This window comes from Protopterus annectens, chromosome 2.part0, assembly GCF_019279795.1.
Source record: "Protopterus annectens isolate FY-2018-M chromosome 2.part0, PAN1.0, whole genome shotgun sequence".
In the NCBI taxonomy this organism is placed as follows: Eukaryota; Metazoa; Chordata; order Ceratodontiformes; family Protopteridae; genus Protopterus; species Protopterus annectens.
In genome coordinates this window covers 70,423,151-70,447,483 of record NC_056728.1, presented here as the reverse complement: position 1 = coordinate 70,447,483, position 24,333 = coordinate 70,423,151, and the positions used below count along the sequence as shown (strand labels likewise).

Sequence of the window (24,333 nt, the reverse complement as noted above, 5' to 3'; positions counted from 1 at the left end):
CAGAAGCCTCGAACACTGCTCAAAACTCTCAAGCTCAGGTTCCACCCTAGGCCTCTTATCAGGAGGGGCATAGAACCTCTAATCATAGTAATCAAATCTTCTGCCATTTTAAGCATATGTTTCTTAGGCAGAGACCCTGAAGAACTAGGAGAAACCCCCACTGAAGTTAAACCTGGCCTGCCTCTCAAGAAGCCTTGGAAACAGAAGGGAGGCCTAACCACCTTAGGAAGGGGGGGGAGAACAGCTACCTGGGAAGCCCCCTCAGCCTGCCCTACCTCCTGGGAGGAAACATCCTGTAACAGTAAAGTCTCTCCTGAGACTCCAAAGAGACTTCTGGCAGAACCTCCGGCTCCACCGAGCCTCTAAAGAACCGACGTCCGGGACAGACGGTTCTTCCAACCTAGGCTTTGCTGCTTTGTCCTTGCGCTTTTTGATTTGGCGCCGGAGCATCCGACGGCATTTTATAATTACAACGCTTCCCAAAAACTAACCTGGCACAGTCCAACCTTCTCTTAATAGTGCGTTTGTTAAATCTAGCACAAGAGCGACATCCAACAACGTCGTGCTCAGGCCCTAAGCAAGGTATACACAAGGTATGGTAATCCCTATGAGGTATCTGCTTCCCACAAGAAATACAATTATTCACTTTTCTGACATCCGGTTAAATACTGAGGCAAGAAAAAACCAAAATATTCCCCAACGGGGTACTTAGCCAACTTTGATTCGGTCTGAAACTCCGACTTCGGAAAATTTCAGAACGCCAACCTGCACTCGCAATACTGCTTCTGCATCGGACCATGCGGCAAAAAAGACTGAGGATATGACGTCGGTCATGCGCATTTGTACCCTGACGTCCTGACGTCAGACTAATGCGCCCTGACCGACGTCAGCCTTATACTTTGGTATTCGGGCCGACTGGGACAGCGGACTACCCAAGTGTTAGGACTGCAGCAATGTGGGATGAAGAACATCTGCAGTGGCAAAACCAGCTCTGGATTTAGAAAAAATAGACATGTGGTAATGCTTGGTGAAGGTGTGTACAGAACTCCAAGTAGCAGCTTCTAGGATGTCCCTGGTAGGTACCCGTCTGAGAAAGGCTGTAGAGGTAGATGCAGCCCTGGTGGAATGTGATCTTATCCCCTGTGGGGGTAGGTTTTCCATGGTGCTTATAGCAGAAATGAATGCAATGGACTATCCATTTATAAATGGTTTGATTTGAAATGGCCTTCCCCTCTGCCCCTGCAGCAAAGCCAACTAGCAGCTGTTCAGATTTTCTGAGAGGCTTAGTCCTCTCCAAATAAAATCTCAGTTGTCTATGCACATACAAAGAGTGTAGAATTCGTTCTCCTTTGTTTTGTGGATCCAGGAAAAAGGTAGGCAAATGAATGGACTGATTTAGGGCTACACTAGACACCACCTTGGGCATAAAGAAAGGATTGGTCCTGAGGGAAACCCTGTCTGCATGGAAGATAATGAAAGGCTCCACTGCCATGAGGGCCTGTAATTCAGACACTCTTCTTGCTGAAGTGATGGCTAGAAGGAAAGCTGTTTTCCAAGAAAGGAATTTCAACTTTCCAGTTACAGCTGGTTCAAATGGAGGGAGAGTGAGCTTTTCCAATACAAAGTTAAGGTCCCAGGCTGGAGTAAAGGCTCACTGGGGGGGTCTTACATTTTTTGCTCCTCTGAGGAATTGCTTTAACAGGGGGTGAGAGAAGAGGGGTGCTTCAGTATTATAATGTGCTGAAATTGCAGAGGCATGAATTTTAATTGACGAGAAGGATAAGCCCTTGTGGAGCATTTCTGTTAAGTACTGAAAAATATGAGGTAAGCTGGGCACCGTAGTGCCCATACCCTGAGTCTGGCTCCAGGAACAGTATCTTTTCCACTTTTCAGCATAGGATTTTTTAATACTAGGTCTCCTTGCTTCCAGAATGACATCCAGCACCTGCTTACTGAGGGATGCTAATGGAGAGCTCAAGGAATTAGCCAGGCTGCAAGGTTCTGGGTTTGAAGCTGATGGTGCAGAATCCGGCCCTCCTGCTTGAACAGCAGGGAAGGTGTCTGAGGTAGGTGCCATGGATCCAGCAGTATCATGCCGCGCAAGAGGGGGTACCAGTGCTGGCGGGGGCAGTCTGGTGCAATAAGTATTGTCCATGGTTTGTCCTGTTTGATCTTTAGCAAAACCTTCGAGAGGAGAGGCAGAGGGGGAAAGGCATAAACCGGGAGACTTTCCCAGGTAAAGGACAGAGCATCCACTTTCCAAGCTCGACTGTGGGGAGTCCTTGTGCAGCATTCGTCCAATTGGTAGTTCTGGGGGGAGACGAACAGGTCTATCTCTGGAGTCCCTCATTTGTTACTCGAGGTTGAATATTTTTGGTTCCAGTTTCCATTCATGTGGGTCCATGGGATTTCTGGTTAGGTCATCTGCCACTGAATTTAGCTTGCCTGGCAGGAAGTGAGCTTGAAGGTGCACTCGGTAGCTGAAGGCTGTGTTCCACAGAGCCATGGCTAGTCTGCAGAGATGGTACGAGTGGGTTCCCCATTGCTTGTTTATGTACCACATAACTGTGTTGTTGTCTGTCTTTACCAATTATTGTCCTGGAAGGATGTGGTCTTTGAAGGCTGTCAGGGAATTCTGTACAGCTAACATTGCTTTTTGGTTGATATGCAGGTGCATCTGACTTGGGTTTCATTTGCCCTGAATGCACTGCCCTGTCAAGTGAGCCCCCCCATGCATAGTCTGATGCGTCTGTTGTTAGGGTTTGGGCGGCAGGGGGTAGATTGAAAGGGAGCCCCTTGTTGTGGTGGCAGGCCTCTGCCCACCAAAGGAACTCTGTCTTTATACAAGGAATGATAGGAATCATTGATTCCAGGTCCTGAGAATGTTGACGCCATAGGCTTTTTAGATACCATTGTAGTTTCCTCATATGCAGTCTTGCATATGGAATTAGCAGAATGCAAGAGGCCATGAACCCCAGGGCTTGCAAAATTTTCCTTGCAAATAGCTGGGTCTTTGTGGCCAGTAGTTTGAAGTAGGTTGTCAAAAAAACTTGTTTCGCTGGCATGAGGTAAGCCATCTGGGAAGCTGTGTTCAAGCTTGCTGCCAGGAATACAATCGGTTGGCTGAGTACTAGATGAGATTTCTTTTCGTTTATGGTGTACCCCAGTGAGATTAGAAGTTTCTTTACAAATGCCAGATGTTTTAATAGCATGTCCTGGCTTTCTCTCTGAATCAGACAATCGTCCAGGTATGAGTATATAAAGAAGTTATGTCCTTACCATAACTTTCTATGTCGAGTGTTCATCTCGCCTTTGTTCTTACAAATGGGTGTCGGAGCCGATCCTCGGCTACGAGTCGGCCGCTTAGCAAAGCTCTGCATCTAGGAGAAGCTCGAGACCAACCTACCTCCCACAATTCCCTCTGCCTCTACCTCAGATCTAGTTTGCAAAACAAGACCAGATCCAGCAATAACAAAGGTAATCAAGCATAAAAAGGGATACATAAGTATACATAAGGAACAGTAACTAGCCCAAGCCAGTAGGAACAACAGAGAGATCACTAGTGGGAGACAAACAGACCAGACTTATAAAACCTTACGTTCTTCCAGACCTGAGGGTGGGAGGGTGGGGATGTAAGAACAAAGGCGAGATGAACACTCCACATGGAACGTTATGGTAAGGACATAACTTTTTTATGTGAGACTGTTCAATCTCGCCGTTTGTTCTTACAAATGGTAGCCCCTAGCTCCGTTACCCTGAGTGACTCACGGAAGAACGTTCCTGAGCACAGTGGAACCAAAAGATGCTCTATCCCTGGAAGTTCTATCAACTTTATAATGAGTGATGAATGTATGTGGTTTAGACCAAGTGGCGGCTGCACAAATAGTGTCCAATGGCAGACGAGCATGAGCCAGAGATGTGGAAACTGACCTAGTAGAATGTCCCTTTGGTTTGGTGGGCAAAATCTGGTTTGAAGCAGAATACACGAAGGTTATACAATCAGTTAGCCAATTGGAAAGTGTGCGCTTCATCACTGCCATGCCCTTTTTGTTGTCCGCAAAGGCTATAAAGAGTTGGTCCGCTTTCCTATGGTCCTTAGTTCTATCCAGGTAGAATCCGAGTTGTCTATGAACATCCAGTTTGTGTAACATATATTCCAGCTTGTTGGAGTGGTTCTTGAAAAATGTAGGAAGCTCAATGGACTGATTAATGTTGGCAACCGAACAAACCTTAGGGAGAAAGGAAGGGTTGGTGCGTAATGATACCCTGTCAGGGTGAAAAATTAAATATGGCTGCTTGATGGAAAGTGCCTGAAGTTCTGATACTCGTCTGGCTGAAGTGATAGCTACTAGGAAAAGAGTCTTCCAAGACAAGAACTTTAAGGAACAGGAAGAAGCTGGTTCAAAGGGTGGTAAAATTAACTGGGATAAGAGTAAATTTAGATTCCAAGGAGCTGTAGGTAAGCTAACTGTTGGTCTGAGATGAAAGGACCCTTTCATAAAGGCTTTACAAAGCCTATGAGCCATAATGGGAGCTCCGTTTTCTCCTATGTGAAAGTTGGAAATAGCGGCCAACTGAACTTTTAAAGTGGCAGTAGAGGCTCCTTGGTGAAACAAAATGGACAGGAATTCCAAAATCTTGTTTAGGGGGGCTACTAAAGGATCCAAATGCTGTGTAGTTGCCCAGTGGACGAAACGTTTCCACTTACTGATATAGATTTCAGTAGTGGAAGCCTTATGGGAGGCGACCAGAATGTTCTGAACCACCGGAGAGAGAAGATCAGACCTGGCTAAGTAGGGAAGCAGAGCAGCCAGGCTGCTAACTTGAGGGATAGGAGCGACGGGTGAGGAGCTCCTGACGAATGAGTCAGCAGATCTGGCACTGGGTCCAGAATCCAGGGCTCCTGCATTTGGTGGGCTTGAAGAAAGGGGAACCAAATCTGTCGAGGCCAGAATGGGGCAATGAGAATTATAGTCCTCTCCTGGTCCTTGGCTTTCTGAAGAAGTTTCGGGATCAGTGGTATAGGAGGGAAAGCGTACAGGAGACCCGGGGGCCAATCGTGAATCAGAGCGTCTCTGGGGACATCCCTGGAGGTAAAGGGCAAAGTAGCTTCTGCATTTGGTGTTCATTGGAGAGGCAAACAGATCACAACAAGGCTGGCCCCATTTGCGGAAAATCCTTTCCGCCACTTTCTGATTGAGGGACCACTCGTGAGGTAACAGGATGGCTCTGCTCAACCTGTCCGCTATGACGTTAGATAACCCCGGGATGTGTGTTGCTATTAGAAAGCGACCCGTGGACTCTGCCCATTGCCAAATTCTCATGGCCTCTCTGCACAACTGGTAAGACCTGGTTCCTCCCTGTTTGTTTATGTACCAGACTATGGACATGTTGTCTGTCTGTACTGCAATAGTCCCTAGAGGTAGAAGGGGGGAGAAGTGTTGCAACGCTAGAAACACTGCCCTCATCTCTAGAACATTTATGTCAAGTTGTACTCTAAGCTGGACCATTCGCCTTGAACTGTCTTTCCCTGAAAGATGCCGCCCCACCCTATCAGAGAAGCATCCGTGGTCACCGTGGCCATTGGGTTGGGTAACACAAACTGTCGGCCGCTGATGAGGTTGTGATCCTGTAACCACCAAGACAGGTGTGCTTTGCAGGAATCTGTTATGTGAATCTCGTGCGTCAGTGGTAACTGCTGGAACGACCACTGTGTGAACAGCAGCCATTGAAGAATTCTCATGTGTAGCCTCCCCATGGGAACTGCAATGAGGGAAGCTGACATGAGCCCTAAGACTTTCAGGACTAGTTTGGCTGGGGACTTCTTGGATAATAGTAGGAGAGATACGTGTTGTTGTAGGGAAGCTATTCTAGCGGATGGTAGTTTTACTAGCAAAGAACGGGTATCTAGATCTGCGCCTATAAATGAAATATGCTGTGAGGGCTGTAACGCAGATTTTTCGAAATTTATCGAAATCCCTAACAGAGCACAAAGGCTGATTGTGTAATCCCTGGCCTGCATCAGTTGACGCTCGGTGGTGGCGGTAAGGAGCCAGTTGTCTAGATATGGAAACACCCGGAATCCTAGGCGTCTCAAGTGAGACGCTACCACTGCCATGCATTTGGTGAAAACTCTGGGGGCTGAGGTTAGACCAAAGGACAGGGCCTGAAACTGAAAGTGACTGGCTCCCAGCCGGAAGCGCAGGTGATCTCTGGACACTCTGGCCATCTTGATGTGGTAGTAGGCGTCCCTGAGATCTATTGAGCACATCCAGTCGTCCTTCTGTAAAAACCGAAGGATCGATTGAAGCGTGACCATCCGGAACTTTTCTTTCTTCACAAATGTATTGAGATTGCTTAGGTCCAGAATTGGCCTCCAGTCCCCTGTCTTTTTGGAACTAAAAGAACCTTGAGTAAGTTCGGATCCTCTTTGGTCCGCCGACTGGTTGGATGACTCTTTTTCTAGCAGCTTTGAGATTTCTATCGCTGCTGGTTTTCGCAGATGGGGTGGTACATCTGGGAACCGTCTTTGTAGTAATGGGGGAAATACAAAGGGGATTTTGTAACCTCTGGTGATAATGCTTTTACCCAATTGTCTGAAGTAAGGCTTTGCCAGGCCTGAGGGTATAAAGCTAGCGACCCCCGACTGCCTCCAGAGCAGGACAATCGGGCCTCCTCTCAGGAGTGCTGGAAAGGCTTCCCAGGGATAGTATCCCTGGAAAGGCTTCCCAGGGATAGTATCCCTGTCGCCTTGGTTCTGCGGACCCCCTCTGCCGCCAGAGCGGCGTCTTCCATTTCTGCCCCTCCTTTGCCTCTGGGGGCATCACCCTGTGTGCCTGGGAAAGAACCCTGGGGTTTACGAAACCACATATTTCCACCTCGTTGCCCTTTGGGGTACGGTCTGGATGGGGTGGAAAAACGGACTCTGACAGCAGACAGAGTCTTTCCTTCCTGCTCACACGGGGTTAGGGTCTCATTTACTTTGGGGCCAAAAGGGTGGCACCATCAAAGGCGTTAGTAAAGGAAGACTTGAAGGCTTCTGCAAAGGAGCACAGCCGCATCCAGGATTGTCTACGAAGAGCAATCCCTGAAGCTGCAGCCCTACTCGACCCTTCGGTCGCATACGAGATGAGCCTCATGGACGAGTTCACTATGGATGTAAGGGTGTTGAGCTGTGCTGTAACTTTGTCCGAGACAGCAGCATCTATATTACCCTGGAGGGTATCTCCCAACTCCTTGAACTAGATCCCTCTGTAATCGTGTGAAGTGCATCAAGTAGTTCAGCGATCGCATGGAAAAAGTCGCTGAACTGAAAATGCGCTTCCCATATCTGTCCATGGTCCTAGAGTCTCTGTTAGGGGGATGGACAGACAAGGAAGATTCGGACATCTCCTTTTTAGTGGCTGCGGCCACCACCACAATGTCCACTGGAATTCCCTTAGTAAGGTATGACTTGTCCTGAGGGGCAGTTATGTATTTGTTAGGTTTCCTGGGAACTGGCTCCACTGTGTCAGGTGCCTCCCTTCGAGCAATTAACTCCATTAACTCGAAGGGCGGAGTGACCCAGGAGGAGGAAGGGCGAGCACCAAATGCCTTCAGCAGAACAGACTCATCCTCAGAAGGGGGTAGGGCCTGCCAATCACCTCTCTGCTTCAGGATCTCCAGGATGTCAGCAAAGGAGACATCCTCTGAGGGTGATTTTGGGGACCCTTCTGACTCATCTAAGTCAGTATCCGATGTTAAAGATTCTTGTGGAGAATCTAAGTGCCTCCTCTTGCACAACTTTTTCCTCGGAACGTCATCGGGAGGGGCTTCCGATGAGGCCTCCGAGGAAGAAGGGGCTCCCTCTGGGAGTGGCTGAGACACTGGTGCTCTACGCTTATGGGTAGTCGTGGGTGCAAAAGTAGACAACGGATCTTTATGGGAGAGAGAAGTTGCTTCCATTGACGTGGTTGTCTGAGAAGACAATACCTTCCTCATGAGGTCAAAGACCCCCGGACCCCAAGTCGAGGACTCCTCCGGTTCCAAAGAACGCGGAAGTGTCTCCGACGGGGAGGCCAAGGGCATCGACCCCGAGGACGGAGCCGAAGTGATCCGTGCCGTGGCACCGAGGGGGAGAGTCGGCACCGAAAGATCGGTTCAACTCTCGGTCCCTGAGCCAAGGAGAGATCGTCGGTTCCGCGAGTCCGCTAACGGTTCTGACAGAGTCGAGGTCAACAGTGCCGACAGAGGAAGGGACGGTTCCGGCACCAAGGGTTCCACTATCATCAGATAAAAACATCTCCCGGCTCCGAAGGCTGTGTAGGCCTCGGAGGAGGACCAGATGGAGATAAGGTAAGGCCTTCGAGTCTCGACACCAATTGGGAGGAGACTGAAATGAGCTTGGACAGGGCCGTATTCTCCATTAACTTCTGCACCACACGATCTACTTCGGTGTCGGAGAGGGGCCTGGAAGAACAGGTCGAAGGAACCGAGGACGGTACCGACCTCAATAAAGCAGGAGGTGGAAGCTCCGACACCGGTTCCAAGACTCGAGGCTCAGTCACAATAAGAAGCTCGACACTCGGCCCCGAAGCCCGTGGAACCGGTGAACGAACTTTAAGCTAAGAACTTGGAGCCGATGACGTGGGCTCCGATGTCTTCGACCCCTTCGAGGACTTAGAAGCCTGGTCCGACTTGTCAAGTGCCTCTTGGAAGGCAGGCTGCAAAAGACCCCTATCTATAAGCTTCCTGCGTCTATCTGTCATGACCCTTCCACTAAAAGAATGACAGATCTTCTTGTAGATGGAGAGGGCCAAGACAGTAGACACAGGAGCTATGGTTATCAGTGATAGACATCTTTTGCCCACACTGACACCTCTTGAATCCAGACTTGGCTTTTTCAGACATATCCTGTAGAGAAAAACTGTACAAGTACCAAAGAACACTTTTGTCAAGAAAGTTAGATACAAGTCCACAAACACAGCAATAATAATTGCAAGTATCAATCCTAAATCTAGTAACTAGTAGGGGTAGGCCCTAAGGAAACTAAACTATATATATATATATATATATATATATAATTTATATATATTAGTGTAGCCAACAAGGATGATCCAGACACACACACACTAAAGTTAAGTTCCCAAAAAAAATCAGAAGATTTCACAAGAAAAATAACAAGAAATTAGCTTATCTTCCCAAAAGTTGGTCAGAGCTCTCAAAATCGATGCGATCGGTTGCAGCGGCAAACTAGATCTGAGGTAGAGGCGGAGGGAATTGTGGGAGGTAGGTTGGTCTCGAGCTTCTCCTAGATGCAGAGCTTTGCTAAGCGGCCGACTCGGAGCCGAGGTTCGGCTCCGACACCCATTTGTAAGAACAAACGGCGAGATTGAACACACTCACATTTGAATATTTCTCTGCCTGCAAAATGCAATGGCTGGAGCTAGACACTTTGCGACACTTTGCGAATACCCTGAGCGCTGTAGATAAGCCAAAGGGAAGTGCAGAGAACTGTAAGTCCATGGAGCCTGCCCTGAAGCGTAGGTATTTCCTGCAAGATTCCCTTACTGGAATGTGCAGGTAAGCTTCCTTTATGTCTAAGGTTGCCAACCAGGCATCACTGCCTAGCATAGGAATTAGCTGTTGAAGTGTTAGCATTTTGAATTTTGGGATTACCAAAAAGGTGTTTAGAATCGAGAGGTGCAGGATAGGACACCAGGAGCTGTCTTTTCTGGGTACCAGGAAAAGTCTCGAATAAAAACCTTGCCTCCTTTCTTCTGCTGGGACAGGTTGAATAGTCCTGGAAGAGAGAGAACCTGCTGTTGAGCCTCTGTCCACTGATTTAGGGGTAGGTCTGGCCAACCGTTTGGGGTTGGATAGGATGTGGAAGTGGAATCTGTATCTATATTTAAAACCCATTTGTCCTTGGTTAATGAGTTCTCTATTTTTTGCATGCAGGGCAAGCTTTCCTCCTAAGGGAGCAGGCAGTTGAGCTGGGCTTGGAAGGGTTAAGGTTAAGTCATTGTGACATTTTTCCATTGGGGGTGGGGGGTGGGGGGGGGGGTTTACTACTTCCCGTTTTGGAAATGGGAGCCTCCACTGCCTAGGGCCTGTGTGTAGCCTGAGAATGTAACCTAGGTGGTCTGCTGTTCCTTGGTCTGGACTGAGAAAGTCTGGTAGAGACTGGAAAGGACCAGTTCTTTACAGGCCAATGCCTACTACATTTGGGAGGCTGTACTTGCAGGAAATCTTTAACAGTTTGCATAGCTTTAGCTTTTTCCTCCATCTTTTTGAGGACTTCTTCTGCTTTGTTGCCAAACAGGTGGTCTTGGTTAAAGGGAGCATCCAGTAATTTAGCTTTAACGTGATCTGGCAAGTTTTGCTCTTTAAGCCAAGCATGCCTTTTAAGTACAGACCCAGTGACAGCAGCCCTGCAAGATGCTTCTAAAGAGTCAAAGCCACACTGCAAAGAATGTTTACCAACTTGTTCAACAGAATGCATTAAATCCTGTAATTCTTTATGTTCAGCACAGTCACGAATCAACATAATTTTCTGTTTAAGTAGCCTCATAACATGCTGCTGATACTTTAACATATGAAACTGGCAATTTAAGGCCCTAATGGCCAAAGTAGCAGAAATGTATACCTTCTTACCCCATCTGTCCAAGGACCTAGAATCTCTATCAGAGGGAGCAGGATTTTTGGCAGCAGTAGCCTTAATGCCCTTTCGTCTTTGGGAAATGATCTCTGGATCTGCAGTAGGATTCTTGAAGAGGAACTTGTGAGAGTCAGGTACTCTGTAATACCTGTCAGGTTTTCTGGGAGTTGGAGGTAAAGTGTCTGGGGACAGGCTAGATTCCAAGAAGGCATCATCTACAATGTCTATAACAGGAGGTATAGCTAAAGGCCTGTGCTGAGGGAGAAGTAAGAATTCCCTAAGCCTCTTTTTGGAGTCAGAGTAATCCTGGCTTTCCCAGCGGAAATGCTCCCTAAGACTGTGCAAGGTTTTACCAAAAGAAAAATCTTCTGGAAGGGAAGCAGAGGGAATGGAATCCTCTGCATCAGAATCCTCATGGGTAGATAAGGGCAAATCATGGTAATCAGAAGAAACAGAGATTTCAGAATCCTGATCAGAAGAATCAGAAGGAAAATCAGTTCTAGGTCTCTTAGAGGGGGAAGGCTGACTTCCCCTAATTAAAGTAATAAGGTCTTCAGCCATTCTAAGCATTTGTTTTTTAGGCATGTGGGCCTGACCATGCAGTTTGGACATCAGTTTTCTAGGCGTAGGTAGAGTTTTAGGCCTGGATGAAGAAGATGGCATTGGTTTAAAATGCAAATCTGTCGGTCTGAATACACCCTCAGAAGACTGTGCCTGCACAGCGGCTCCGGACCCATCCAAGGTAGAGACATCCGCAGGTTCCATAGTCGAAGAAGTATCTCACGGCATTCCAGACTCCGAATGGGTCTCAGTAGAGGCTTGCGAATCTGAAGTAGCGGGTATCAGGGTCTGCGAAGGTGCCTCACTGAGTACTGGTGAACTGGCAATTAGTTTAACGGAAGCATCGGCGGCAGTTTTGGAATTATGCGGTCTGTCTTTATCTATACATTTTTTCGGAATATCTGTAGTCAGATGGCTTACTGAAGCCATTTCTGGATATTTAAACTGAGTACCAAAATAATTTGCTGCAAAAATAGACTGACGACGAATAGTTCGGGGGTTGAACAAGGCAAAAAACTGACAGCAAGGGATGTGGAGGTCTGGGCCTATGCAAGGAATGCAGTACGAATGAAAATCTTTATGAGGTATTTGCTTTCCACAGGTAAGACAATTGTTAACTTTTACTGACATCGGTTAAGAGCAAGAAAAATGATCCCCAATGGAGTACTTAGCTTTTTTCGAAGACTTCGGTTCTGAAACTCAAAAACGAAAATTTCAGGAGTCGGCCAACAGGCACTTGCGAACTGCTTCTGCTTCGGGCACCATGCGTCAAGAAAGACTGATGTAATGGCATCAGCTGCATGTTTTATACCCCTGACAATCTGATGTCATGGAAGAAGAGACAGCTTCAGACACAGGAATCCAAGACTCTGGCATTCAGGCCGGCTGAGGACTACATGCAGGCAGATAACCCAAATGTAATGACTACAACAGTGAAACACGAAGAACATCATAACAGTTTTCGTCTGCATTTTCTGAAGTAAATTTTAATGAACTTCTTCTACAATGTCAATTTATTAAGTTGATGCATTTAGCAGTTTTCTGAAGTTTATGTAAGGATTTGTTAATTTTGTAGTTATGTTAAGTTTGTTTGTGTCTTTTGGCTTTTCCCGGTTAGGGGTCGCCACAGCGGAACTCCAGTCCGCTAATGATTGGTAGTGGATTTTTACGTACCGGGTTACCAGCCCTGACGCACAACCTTCAACGAAGGCATGCCTTATTCACGTACGCCTCCACACAGAAGACGCTCTAGCTGAGAATCGAACGGGACAACGTCTTGCTATGAGGCGACAACGCTACCGCAGCACCACCACCGCAGTTTTGTAGTTATGTTAAGTAAAAAATTAAATGTTAACTTTCAGATAAACAGAATCAGAACAAAGTTTTGCTATTAATGTCGTCCAACTTGACAACTACAGTTTTGTTAAACTTTTTATTCTCCTAACTTTTTTAATTCCAGTAAGAGAAAGTTAAGATTCTGGGGGTGACTGTAGTGGACAACACTGTTTGTTATTTTCAAGGATGTTGTGCTTAGGTGTTTTGTGTTAAAAAGCTGTTTTAGGTGGGCTAGGGTGTTTCTGGAGAGTGTCTGTATCTATTTGCACATATGATTTGTGTAAATTTTTACTTTAATTTTTAGAGAGTAGCATAAACATGATGGGTTTATAAGAACTTCAGCAGCTGTGATGATAACCCTTAGGTGTAAAACTACTGAAAATGCATGGATACTGTACATAAATGCTGATGGTTGAGGCAAGACTGCCCACACAGTAAACCTAATAAATGCTTTTGTCACATTTTCTACACTAGATAAATGCATAACTAACAAAAACATATGTACATGAGTGTCTCTCCATATATATATATATATATATATATATATATATATATATATATATATATATATATATATATATATATATATATATATATAGCTACATACATATATACATACACGCACACATATAAACATACATAATACACACACACATTATATATATATATATATATGGTTCCCCTTCACAAGATCGAATATATGAATACTAGAAATGCATAAGCCTGAACCCAAAATCTCGAGTATTCATATACTCAAAATTGTGAAGGGGCACAAAAGGAAAGAAAAAAAACACTTTTTCTAACGTTTTTGCAGGGGGGCTGCACCCCCCTACTTAAATATACCAACTCTGAGATCGCACTACAACAAAGGAGATGGAAATGTACCAGTAAGCGCTATATGCATAAGTGCACACTGGGACATTTTCCATTCCTCCACTTAAGTGCGGTCATGAAACCTGCACATTAAGGAAGGAACAGTACAGGGGGACCCAGCCCCCCTACAAAAAGGTAAGTAAAACCCTTGATCTAATTTTTTACACTTCCCATTCACAATTTCAAGTTACTGAAATTCAAGATTTTGAACTCGATCTTATGAGATACACATACATATACACACACACACACACATATATATATATATATATATATATATATATATATATATAATGTCTACTTCAAAACATTGAAATCTTATAACATTGAAAACTCAAAACACTGAAAACCCAAAACAATGAAAACTCAGAACACTGAAAGAGTGCATCATAACATAGAAAACTACAATGCACATGTAAATAACAGCTCCCCCACCTATAATACCACCAAAGTAAGAAACACACTTTTTACTACATTTCTGCACCACCTCACCCCCCCCCATTAATTAAATATACCAACTCCTAAATCGCACTACAGTAGAAAAAAGTAAATGTCTAACCCCACTGTAACATGATCACCAAACAGAATATAAACGTATGGATGTGTTGCTTTCATGGAGGTTAAGTTAGTGTTCTGAGAAGTGAGCTGGGCAAAAAGTGTTTATTTTGCCAATCTGTACGTGTTTTTGGCTATACATGCAAGGGATTTAGACGTTTACAATCTGTATGGTGATCACGATACAGTGAGGTTAGGAAATTAACTTTTTTTCTCTGCAATGCGATCTTGGAGTTGGTATATTTAATTTACGGTGGGTGGGGGGCCAACATGGGGGGTGCAGGGGGGCTTGCCTCCCTGCAGAAATGTAGTAAAAACTGTGCTAGATTGGTGGTGTTATAGGTGGAGGGACTGTTATTTACATGTGCGTTGTACTTTTCTATGTTATGATGCACTCTTTCAGTGTCCTAAGTTTTCATTGTTTTGAGTTTTCAATGTTATAGTTTCAATGTTATGAGATTTCAATGTTTTGAACTAGACCCACACATCCACACTGGGAAAAGTGGTACTTCATTAGGAACAAAGTTGCTGGTTGAGACTCCTTCAAATAATGAAGAACCACGAACTACAGGCAAGCTTACCTGAGACTTCAAACTAATCAAGCACTTAACTTGTTTAGAAACTGATACTTTATTGAAAATAAAAGACATTAAATAGATCAGCACTTTCATCTTAACTGGGCTTAATCAGACTGCATTTAAAGTTCCTCCTTATGAGTGGGAGACATTTTACCAATGAAAGCCATAAAACTACTGAACTTCAGTATGAGAATCTTTTTTTCTGTATGTATAAATGCATGCATGTGTGCATGAATAAATATAGTTAAATTCATCAATAGGAAATGTTATTGGGACTAAAGTCAACACGTTAATGTTAACAACACAACTTCGACATGTCACTGCACAAAAGTCCACTGCGAATACACCAATGAGTGCCCAAAACGAGGATTCAGAACATAAATCCAAACGTATTTCCAAGCAACCACCAACAGCTATGCGAGTGCAAAGTACACTGAGTTTATTCCATACCTGGCACGAACAGCACGAGAATGCGATAATGCAGATAAAACAAATCAAAGTTTTATTCCATAACTGGCACGAACAACACGAAAATACGAAAATACAGATAAAACAATTCAGAGTTAAGCGCTTTCACCCATTAACACAGGGTTTCATCAGAACTCACTAACCAACTACTCACAGACGCTTAAATGCCTTTTTTGGCGCCAGTGTACTTTTAAAATCTTAAAGATATATCGCAGCAGTATTCCTTAAAACGTGTACATGCAAGTGTATCAAACTGCATGATATAAATAAAACGTATAAATATATATTTGTACTAATCTCATGTACGATAATTTACATTTGGATTACTGTTAAAATACAAATAAATTAATTAAATTAATTAAAATAAAAATACGTATTCTCTACAATTATCCCTACCAAATATATGTTGCTACTTGTGCAATTACATAAAAAGTACAGAAAAATAGATGTTCATATTTAACAGTTAAATCTTGTGCATTCCTAGGGTACTAATAAATATCTAAATAAATCCACTATCATTTTGTATATAAATATTAGTAAATCAATAAATAAACAAGTAATGTTTTTCCAGATATAATATGTTATAACTGACTGAAATACACACACTTGGCATAAATCTGATAATATTACATATGTACAGAAAATCTGTGCATACATGTAGATGTATAAAAGAAATATTAAATATTAATATAAATATATATGAATTATTGATTTCAAAGAATTAATATTATTAAATGTATAAAATATCCTATTCAACAATAGTGTTAAAAATCTATTATTTCATGCATATATCAACAATATTCTTTTCTAAAAAATTTTTTATATATAATAGTTCTTTTAAAAAACACATTGTCCATAAATACATCATTGTTTAAAAAGAAATATTATGTTCGTTTAAAATCAATGTGATCTCATTATAGTCTATGTCTGTATAATCTGGGGACCGTGACTTAAAATAAATATAATGTTATGATTTAACAGAACTTGAAATTTAATTTTAATTGATATGTGGTCATTCAAACCTGGGGGAGTGGTGGCATCCAAATAAATTTACCACCATACTTCTTTGTAGCTTAACAAACTTTTAATATCTCCTCCCAAAGGGCTAGGTTTTAATACTTCTAAAATAATGAATTTGAAGTTGTGATCTTCTCCTTCATTAAAAATGTGTTTATATAGAGCATTGTTCATGTCTTTAGTTTTAATATTGTAGGTATGGTCATAAATTATTTTTCTTAAATTCCTCTCGGTCTTACCTACATAAAAACTAGAACATTTTTGGCATATACTTAAATAAATGACCAATTTACTATTACAGTTACCTGATTTGCTATATACACAACTTTTTAATTCATTGTTTAACTTAATAATAAGTTTGTCTGACATATATTTACATTGTCTACATGACCCACATTTTAAACTTGTATTTATCCCTTTATATTTGTCAATCTTTCTGTCTTTCTTGTATTCCACCATATTTTTTATATTACTACCCATCTTAAAAATAAAATTGGGTTTTGTACCTATTACTTTTGTAATTTGGACATCATTATCTGTATTTTCGTATTTTCGTGTTGTTCGTGCCAGTTATGGAATAAAACTTTGATTTGTTTTATCTGCATTCTCGCATTCTCGTGCTGTTCGTGCCAGGTATGGAATAAACTCAGTGTACTTTGCACTCGCATAGTTGTCGGTGGTTGCTTGGAATTACGTTTGGATTTATGTTCTGAATCCTCGTTTTGGGCACTCATTGGTGTATTCGCAGTGGACTTTTACGTAGTCATCTGTTTTTCGTGTTTTCATGTCACTGCACAAACTCAGAGAACTAACCTCACAGCATAAGGATAAAACTAATTTTTTTGCAGGGGGAAAAGCACCCCTGCTCTACTACACCCCCTGCTAATTATTTATTCCAACTCCAAGATCACATAACCCCCAGGGAAAGGACATATTAACCAAAACCAAGGAATTTGTCCATCATACGTACCTGTCGAACATCTGTTTTGTAAACCAAAGCATATCAACAAAACAAAAGTTGACATTAGGAAGTTTTGACTATTTTAACTAATTCTGTTTTATAGATGTGTGTGCATGTTGATGTACATATATACACATACATGCGTACACAGAGTACATAACTGTGTATGAAGCAGCTTCAAAACAGCCAAAGAAAAACAAATACCATTAAACAATACCATTATACACTCTAAGCTCAACATACAGCATCATTTGTGTCATACTACAAAAAGAGGGTAACAGCATTACTTAAGACTGTTAAAGAACACAGCATCTAGCAAGATTTTAATAATGTACAGCACCTAAACAAAGCAATAGGAACCAAAAATGGTCAAAATGTTAAGGTTTTGGAAGTCCAAAAGTCACCCCTTTGACTCCACTTCATATAGGGGCAGTCACTGCACAGGTGGCCATCTCAACATAAACAGATGTAGAAAGAGGGGCACAGAATCAGGGATATTGCAGGCTGTTCTCCAACAAGCAACTAAGTTGCCCTTGAAGGGCTGCCCAACTGCTCCCTTGAGATGTATACTACAACATGTCTAATACATACAGTTAGCCTAAATGTAGAAGCACTGCATTCATCTTATTAGCAACAGTCTAAGTATTCCCTTACCTTCAGCTTTATGCAGCTCCAAAGCCAAGTGGCTCTTTGCCTCACTTTCTTTGCTGAGATGCTCCAGTAAATCTTGATGTTGGATAACCAAACCTGTCATCTCTTGGTTGCGACTAAGAAACTGCTCCTGTAGTTCAGTGTTCATTCCATGACTCTGGTCCAGCTGAAAAAAGCAAACAGCCAAGTTGACAACTGAGGATTTTTTTCCTTTCAGTATTCTGATTAGGACAATTAAAAACTGTCCTACAGAAAAAATCAACCTTGAAAGAGGTTTGGGAAGTGGCCAACAAATTTGATAACAGGAACTAAGTGCTTTCTAGTTACCAACTTAAAAGCTGCATAAACTTCTGCTTAAAAACAAACATGACCCTTTGTGATCCAGATTCAAGAAAAAGTGACCAGCTCAGGAAAAAAATGACAGTCAAGTATCAAAGATTAGTAAAATAGTCAAAATGACAGTCAAGTATCAAAGGTTAGTAAGATAGTAAAGTATGTCAAAGAATAGCTATGCAGGCTACATATATAAGCAGCAGCACTCAACCAAAATATTATACAAAGAACACCTGTTCAATGGTACCTTTGGACAAAAGGACAGTAAGTAGAAAACTGTGAAGTCTGATCAATCTAAACCATGGTACCAAATGAGAGTCCTACGTCTTACTACACTCAGGTTAATTCATGCTGACATTTCTGCAAATAAAACAGTAGAACAGCTTTATTACCCTTCAAAGCAAGAAATGTTACAAAGGATAAACAACACGTTTTCCATCACAAGATACTTGTCCAAAGAGAAAAGTAAAGGGCAGAGCAATAGTTGACTATTTCAAAGGGAGTTACTTTAAGTGGCCTACAAAAGAGGTATGTTCTCACCATACCAGTTAAGCAAGTGTACAGTTGTACTTGTTGGGTTGACTGCTGAGAAGTCCCTCCCCATCAGTCCTCATCTCAGCTATTTTTCCACTGGAGTGCCTACACATGGTGGAAAATGAGCTTTCCTGTCAGAACACAGTGCCACTACCTAGCTCTTGCACTTGTCATTTCATTGTCATCCACCGAGTCAACAAAAGTCTGTAAGGGAGGAAACACCAAACATAACAATAAAGTATATACACATTTTTACTTGCCAGTCCTTGAAGGGGTCATATTCAGGTAAAGGTCACCACATAGGGGTGTATATCATGTAAGCAATTATGACAACACCCTAAGAAATGAACTGATATGGTAAGCACATACTTGCTTCATCTAATACTGGGGAAATTCTCTCTCAATGCACAGGATGCTGGGAAGACAACTCTCAGAGTCACAGTTAAAGCAATAATGCTAGGGATAGATGTGAACTCATGACCAAGAAACTGCAGCACAAGCATCCATAATGGAGACATTTTAAAAACAAGTAGTGCAAAGCCACCAGCCCTCTGCATAAGTAACCTTTAATAGCAGTATTTTACAAATGTGGCCTGATGCACAACAGTCAGTCTTCCTTCATCTGTCCTATGCTCTCAATTCCAATGTGTGCAGGACCCACAAATAACCCATGAGAGCTACCACCACCACAACTAGCTTGGGGTCACCAAGCAAATGTCCCCCAGTCCTATAGTAGGTGTGAACATGCAAGATTGCATTTTCATAACAATCAGCAGACCATAACCACCAGCTCCCTCCCATCTAGATGTGTGAGCTGGCATAAGCTGCTTTGATCCATGCACCCCTGCCCCTAACAATGTTTACATGATTTGATGGCCCTGCATTTCGTTGAGTAGGTTTTCTGGGAAAATGGGAATCTTTTAAGTGTTTTTTTTAATTATAATATTTTCCCCAAAATGGTCAGAACTATCATAAAATGCCACACATATGCACCCTGAAAACAAAACAAAACAAAACAAAACAAAAAAAAAAAAAAAAAAAGCAAGAGACCAGCCAGATACATGCATCTGAGAAAGGTCAGAAAAAAAACAGAAGGCTAAAAACTGAGAAGGTGCAGGATACTTCTCCATGCTAACACAGAAAAGCTTCTGCACAAACAAAACAAGTGTGATAACCAGAGTATGCTTAGTAATTTGACTCACCCTCTACTGTTCAAGAGAAAAGTAGAGCGGGAACAAAGTGGATATGTCCTGAGGTGGCACCTGCTAACATTACATCAGTATGGTTCCATCCTTAGCTTGAACCCGGATAGCTACCTATACACCAAGGACTCAAGAGTATGGAAACGCATCTCCCTAGGTCAAAAAGGGAAACATTAATAGGCAATGAGGATAAAGCTTTAGTCTTCTCTTAATTTTGTGATAAAGCACAAACTCAGACAGAACAATACAAAGCATACAGTATTTTCTCTTGCCTCGAGATGGAGAATGCATTCAGATTCAACAGTCCTTTGCCCTGCAGAACCAAGAACCAGGCTGCAATCATCTGTGGGGTAAACAGGTTGATCCCTGAAAAGCCCACTCTAGGAAGACCAACTGTACAACACTATTATATCATCAGCTACCTGACAGGATGAAAAGGCATGGTTTGGGGACTTTACCAAAACATTCAACTCTTTCAGTATGAAAACTGCTGTAAAGAGGATGCCTTACCCTCTGACCAAATCTCAAACACACTGTCTGACACAAAAAGGTATCAGTGAATACCATCGTGCTTATTTACATATCACATGATTGACAGGCTGTTGGACACCAGCTGGGTTATGTGGAGACTACTGCCTTGAAAGGTCCACTTCCACTAATTGTGGAGTAAGTGAGGCAGGTCTTCTTTCTAAAGCAAACCATCCATTATCAAAACTTGGAGCAGGCTCTTCTAAAATGTACCACAATGAGGTTGAGGAGGACTGTCCTTGCCACTGCCACATAGCCTAGAAATACAGGAATGACAGCAGAAAAATCTATGAGTAGTGACTCTGAAGCAAATGATTTCTCAGAGTCAAATGCAATAAGTGCATCCTTACATATGTAAAAGGTACAAGTAAGGACCCTCTCTGTGAACAGGTATGACGGGCACTAAAGACTGTCCTATAAATTATATTTATTTTATAGTTATTTACTAGAACTTGCTTTCAAGTTGGGATCACAGAGAAAGTCTCCACGATAATGCACACCCCATTAATCAGCAACAATGGAAACAACCAAGCTGGGGATGCAATCAGGGAGTTGTTGGATGAACTACCAGCAGCAAGTGGTCCAGATAAGACAGTGCACAGAGGTTCTCCTGGAGAATCTCAACTACAATGGCTACCCCCTACCTTCCTCAAGACTCCCACAGAGAGCAGACCAAAAGGCAATACTTTTTCTTGAATGATTAGTGCCCTGTCTGAAAGAAAAAAAGGGCATCCCATGCATACCTCAGACAAAGACACAAAAGTAGCCAATGTTCTTGTTGAAACTGACAACATCAAGACCTCTATGAGAATGGACTTCCAAAATGTCTGCTTTACTTGTTGATTAGAACTCTTAGTGTGACAACTGAGAAGCTGTTAAAAAGCCAGTAAAAGTTATATAGTTGGGTAACCTTAGGTCACTGACAAATAACTACTCTGACTTGATACCAACAAAAAATAATTTTTGAAAAACTAAGTGAAAATCAATTGGGGGGAAAAAGTGCAGCTGTTCAGCAAAAGGCAGCTCGACTTTCATCTTTAGTAAAGCTTACCAGTGGTGTATAACAATAAACCTTAAATTATGGCCCATGTTTGATTAGTAGCTCAGGTAACTGATGAGAAGACAGGACAGGATGAGTAGCAGGTCTCTGCTGGCTTTTCTTGCTACTGTGGTGAAGGTCACACATAGCACTTAAAAGAAGAGGTAGTTTACCTGAAAGGGTGCGTTCTGTGGCTGCCCAAGCTGGTGGTGATAGCTCTTGTTTTCACACCTGCAGGAACATGCATGTGAAGACATGGTTGGAGTGGAGGCACTCTGCAGTGACATGGGTGAGCATGTCACCACCAAAGGGTGGGTTACGATATACATAGGATATACAAAAAAAAAAAAAATATATATATATATATATATATATATATATATATATATATATATGTGTGTGTGTGTATTCGCATGACTGGGGTGCCAATGAGAGGTGAACCCACATCTGATGTCTCAGCAGCTGACAGTGGTTCCCTGCACAAGACTCACTCCCACAGGCAGATATGGAGACAGTAAGGCCCCACCAAGAGGGAACTAGGGTTAGTGTGCCAATGGATATGCTTTATGGTCAGCAAGCTAGGAGACAAAAATATATAGAAAAAACTCAAGTTTTAGTACAAGAGATAGCATCCCATAACTGACAGAAAAAATAAATGCACTCAGAGGTGAATAAAGTAAGTGAAACACTGAAAGAATGTATAAAATCAAATGACAAAGGTTGGGGAATAATACAAGCATACTAAAGTAGCTATTCAGATGAGCTGATAAAAATGAAGAAATTAAATATTCAAATGAAGGCAGGACTGTCTGAACCGGACAGTTCTCAAGAAGAGTGGTTTCAAATAGTAGTAGAGTTAGAAGACACAGCACCAACAGAAAATTTCAGATTTTTTTGCTATACCAGAAAAAAGCAGAAGGAACAAACTGTATTAATTTTATGAAAGTACAAATAAGCAATAAGAGTTTTGTTCAATAACAACAGGTCCCAACAAAACTGTGGTAGAAAGGCAAGTATTAAAAATGAGGACTCTAGAGTACTTGTGGAAAAGGCAAATTCCCTGTACAGTAGGGAGAAGAGAAGCAAGTGTATCCAAGTCATTCGGGGATGACAACAGGCAAGTGTAAGATGCTATATCCAGCTATCTTCAGAATATTTTCCTGTCAGATCAAACATTTTTGGGTGAAGAACACACTATAGAGGAAATACAGTTTGGCAGACAAACTATTGGCCCAAGAGACTCCTTTCTCAATCTTCTGACAGTAGAAAAACAGTCAGATGTTGCCAATAAAACAGTTTCCATTATTTTAAAGGAAAATGCTTGAACAACAGTAACAAACAATAAAAAAGTCTAGGAACTGGCTAGACAAATCATACGTACTGTGGGGACAAACCACAGACTGGAGTTAGGAGACTGAGATGATCAGGAAGACCAGCAACAAAATGGCATTAGTGAATAAGTAGGAGAACTATAAAGCATCAATCTCAATAGACATACCTCATACAAGTGAATTGCGGCTCTGCAACAAGTGGTGGATGAAAGACAGAGAATTGTCTGACTGTGTTAAACCATAACTTTAAAGCATAAACTGTCAGTAATGTTTAGGATAACAATGAATGGACTGAAAACTTACTTTTAGGTAAAACAGTCACTGTTCTTACTAATATCTGCATGTGTTTCTTGATTAAAATTGCATATTATTTTATAAAGCAGTTCTGTATAGCATACAAAAGTATTTTAAATGTGAAGTGGGGGACAGTGTTATCAGTATATGCAGTGAGATTGAAGAAAGAAAGCATTTTTTCTTACTTGCAATATACCCAGTCAATATACAGTAAAAAATATGAGAAAGGCTGGACAAAAGCAAATTAATGTAATGTTGTGATCATGGGCTGTTGCGGGAGGAATAGTAAATCTGCATTAGTCATATTATCTATATAATTAAAACATAGTAAACTCCCCTGCATTAATAAAGAGGCATGTCTACATTAATGTCCCTAGCTTAAAAACAAAAAAGAACTGCCTGTTCCTGAAGCAGAAAGACTTGAAAAACAAGAGACATGACAATCACGCATTTGCAAATTAGCTGCATTTTTCCCCAGTTAACACTTGTTTGTTACTGAAACCATGCAGCCTACAGGCACAGGCAGTTAATTATGAGATTTTCTGAACAGTGTACACTAAAAGAAATCTACACACTACAAAGTAATTAACTTAAATGTGTAATGACAAGTACTTCAGTGAAAAAAGTCAAGAAAGAAATGAATTATGTTAAAACTGTTGGAAGTAAACAGTATATAAGCACTTGCCTCAACACTGTACAATTAAGTTAACATACTTAAAGGTACTGAGTGCACTTTTTCTAAACTAAAGGTTTATGTTTACTGAAATAATGCAACTTTGTTTTTCATAAATGGGAGGGGACTAGAGAAAAGATAAAACCAGTTAGCAAACTCCATAAGTGGGAACACGTACTCTAATGTGTGTATTAGCATGATGAACCCAACATGAGAACAGGTAATGCCAGTCGGTCAGTGTGTACCGGCATCAATTTGGGACAATTGCTCCTATTTGGAGGAATAGACTGCCATCCTAACTTTAGGAGTGCATGCCTGCTGCAAGTTAAAAGGGGATGTTTTGAAAATATATTTAGTTTGCTGTTTCTTAAAACTGAACAGAAAATTCTGAGACAATGTGACACTGGTTATATCGGAGTTAAGAAACGACAAGTACATACAAAATCAGCCTGCCACTTTTTAGTGTGTGCATGTAAGTTGCAAGATGGAAACTTATTCAAAACTATAATGTATTACATGTGGGAGTAATTTTTTTATCAATATTAACATGCAATATAAATAGCACTGCAGATACAGATAAAAAGCATAACATTTTTTTTTCACAGGAGAGGCATGTGGACAGAAATGAGCATGTACAGTTGATAAATAAATTATTTCAGGGTGAACACAGCAGAATATCAGGACCAAACGAAAAGGAAAGTAATACTACTAACTGAGAGAGAGGGCCCAAAAGAGATAGAACAGGGAAAAAAAAACAGACA

At 41.9% G+C, this 24,333-nt stretch overlaps 1 protein-coding gene across 1 annotated transcript in view; it reads right to left on the bottom strand.

Moving 5' to 3' along the window:
• PCNT (pericentrin) overlaps positions 1-24,333 on the bottom strand; it is a gene marked incomplete in the record, with an annotated part of 2,997,294 nt that overhangs the window by 1,366,739 nt on the left and 1,606,222 nt on the right. The window contains 1 exon segment of the mRNA XM_044060288.1: positions 17,642-17,804. Within this exon segment, the coding sequence (XP_043916223.1) occupies positions 17,642-17,804 (163 nt within the window).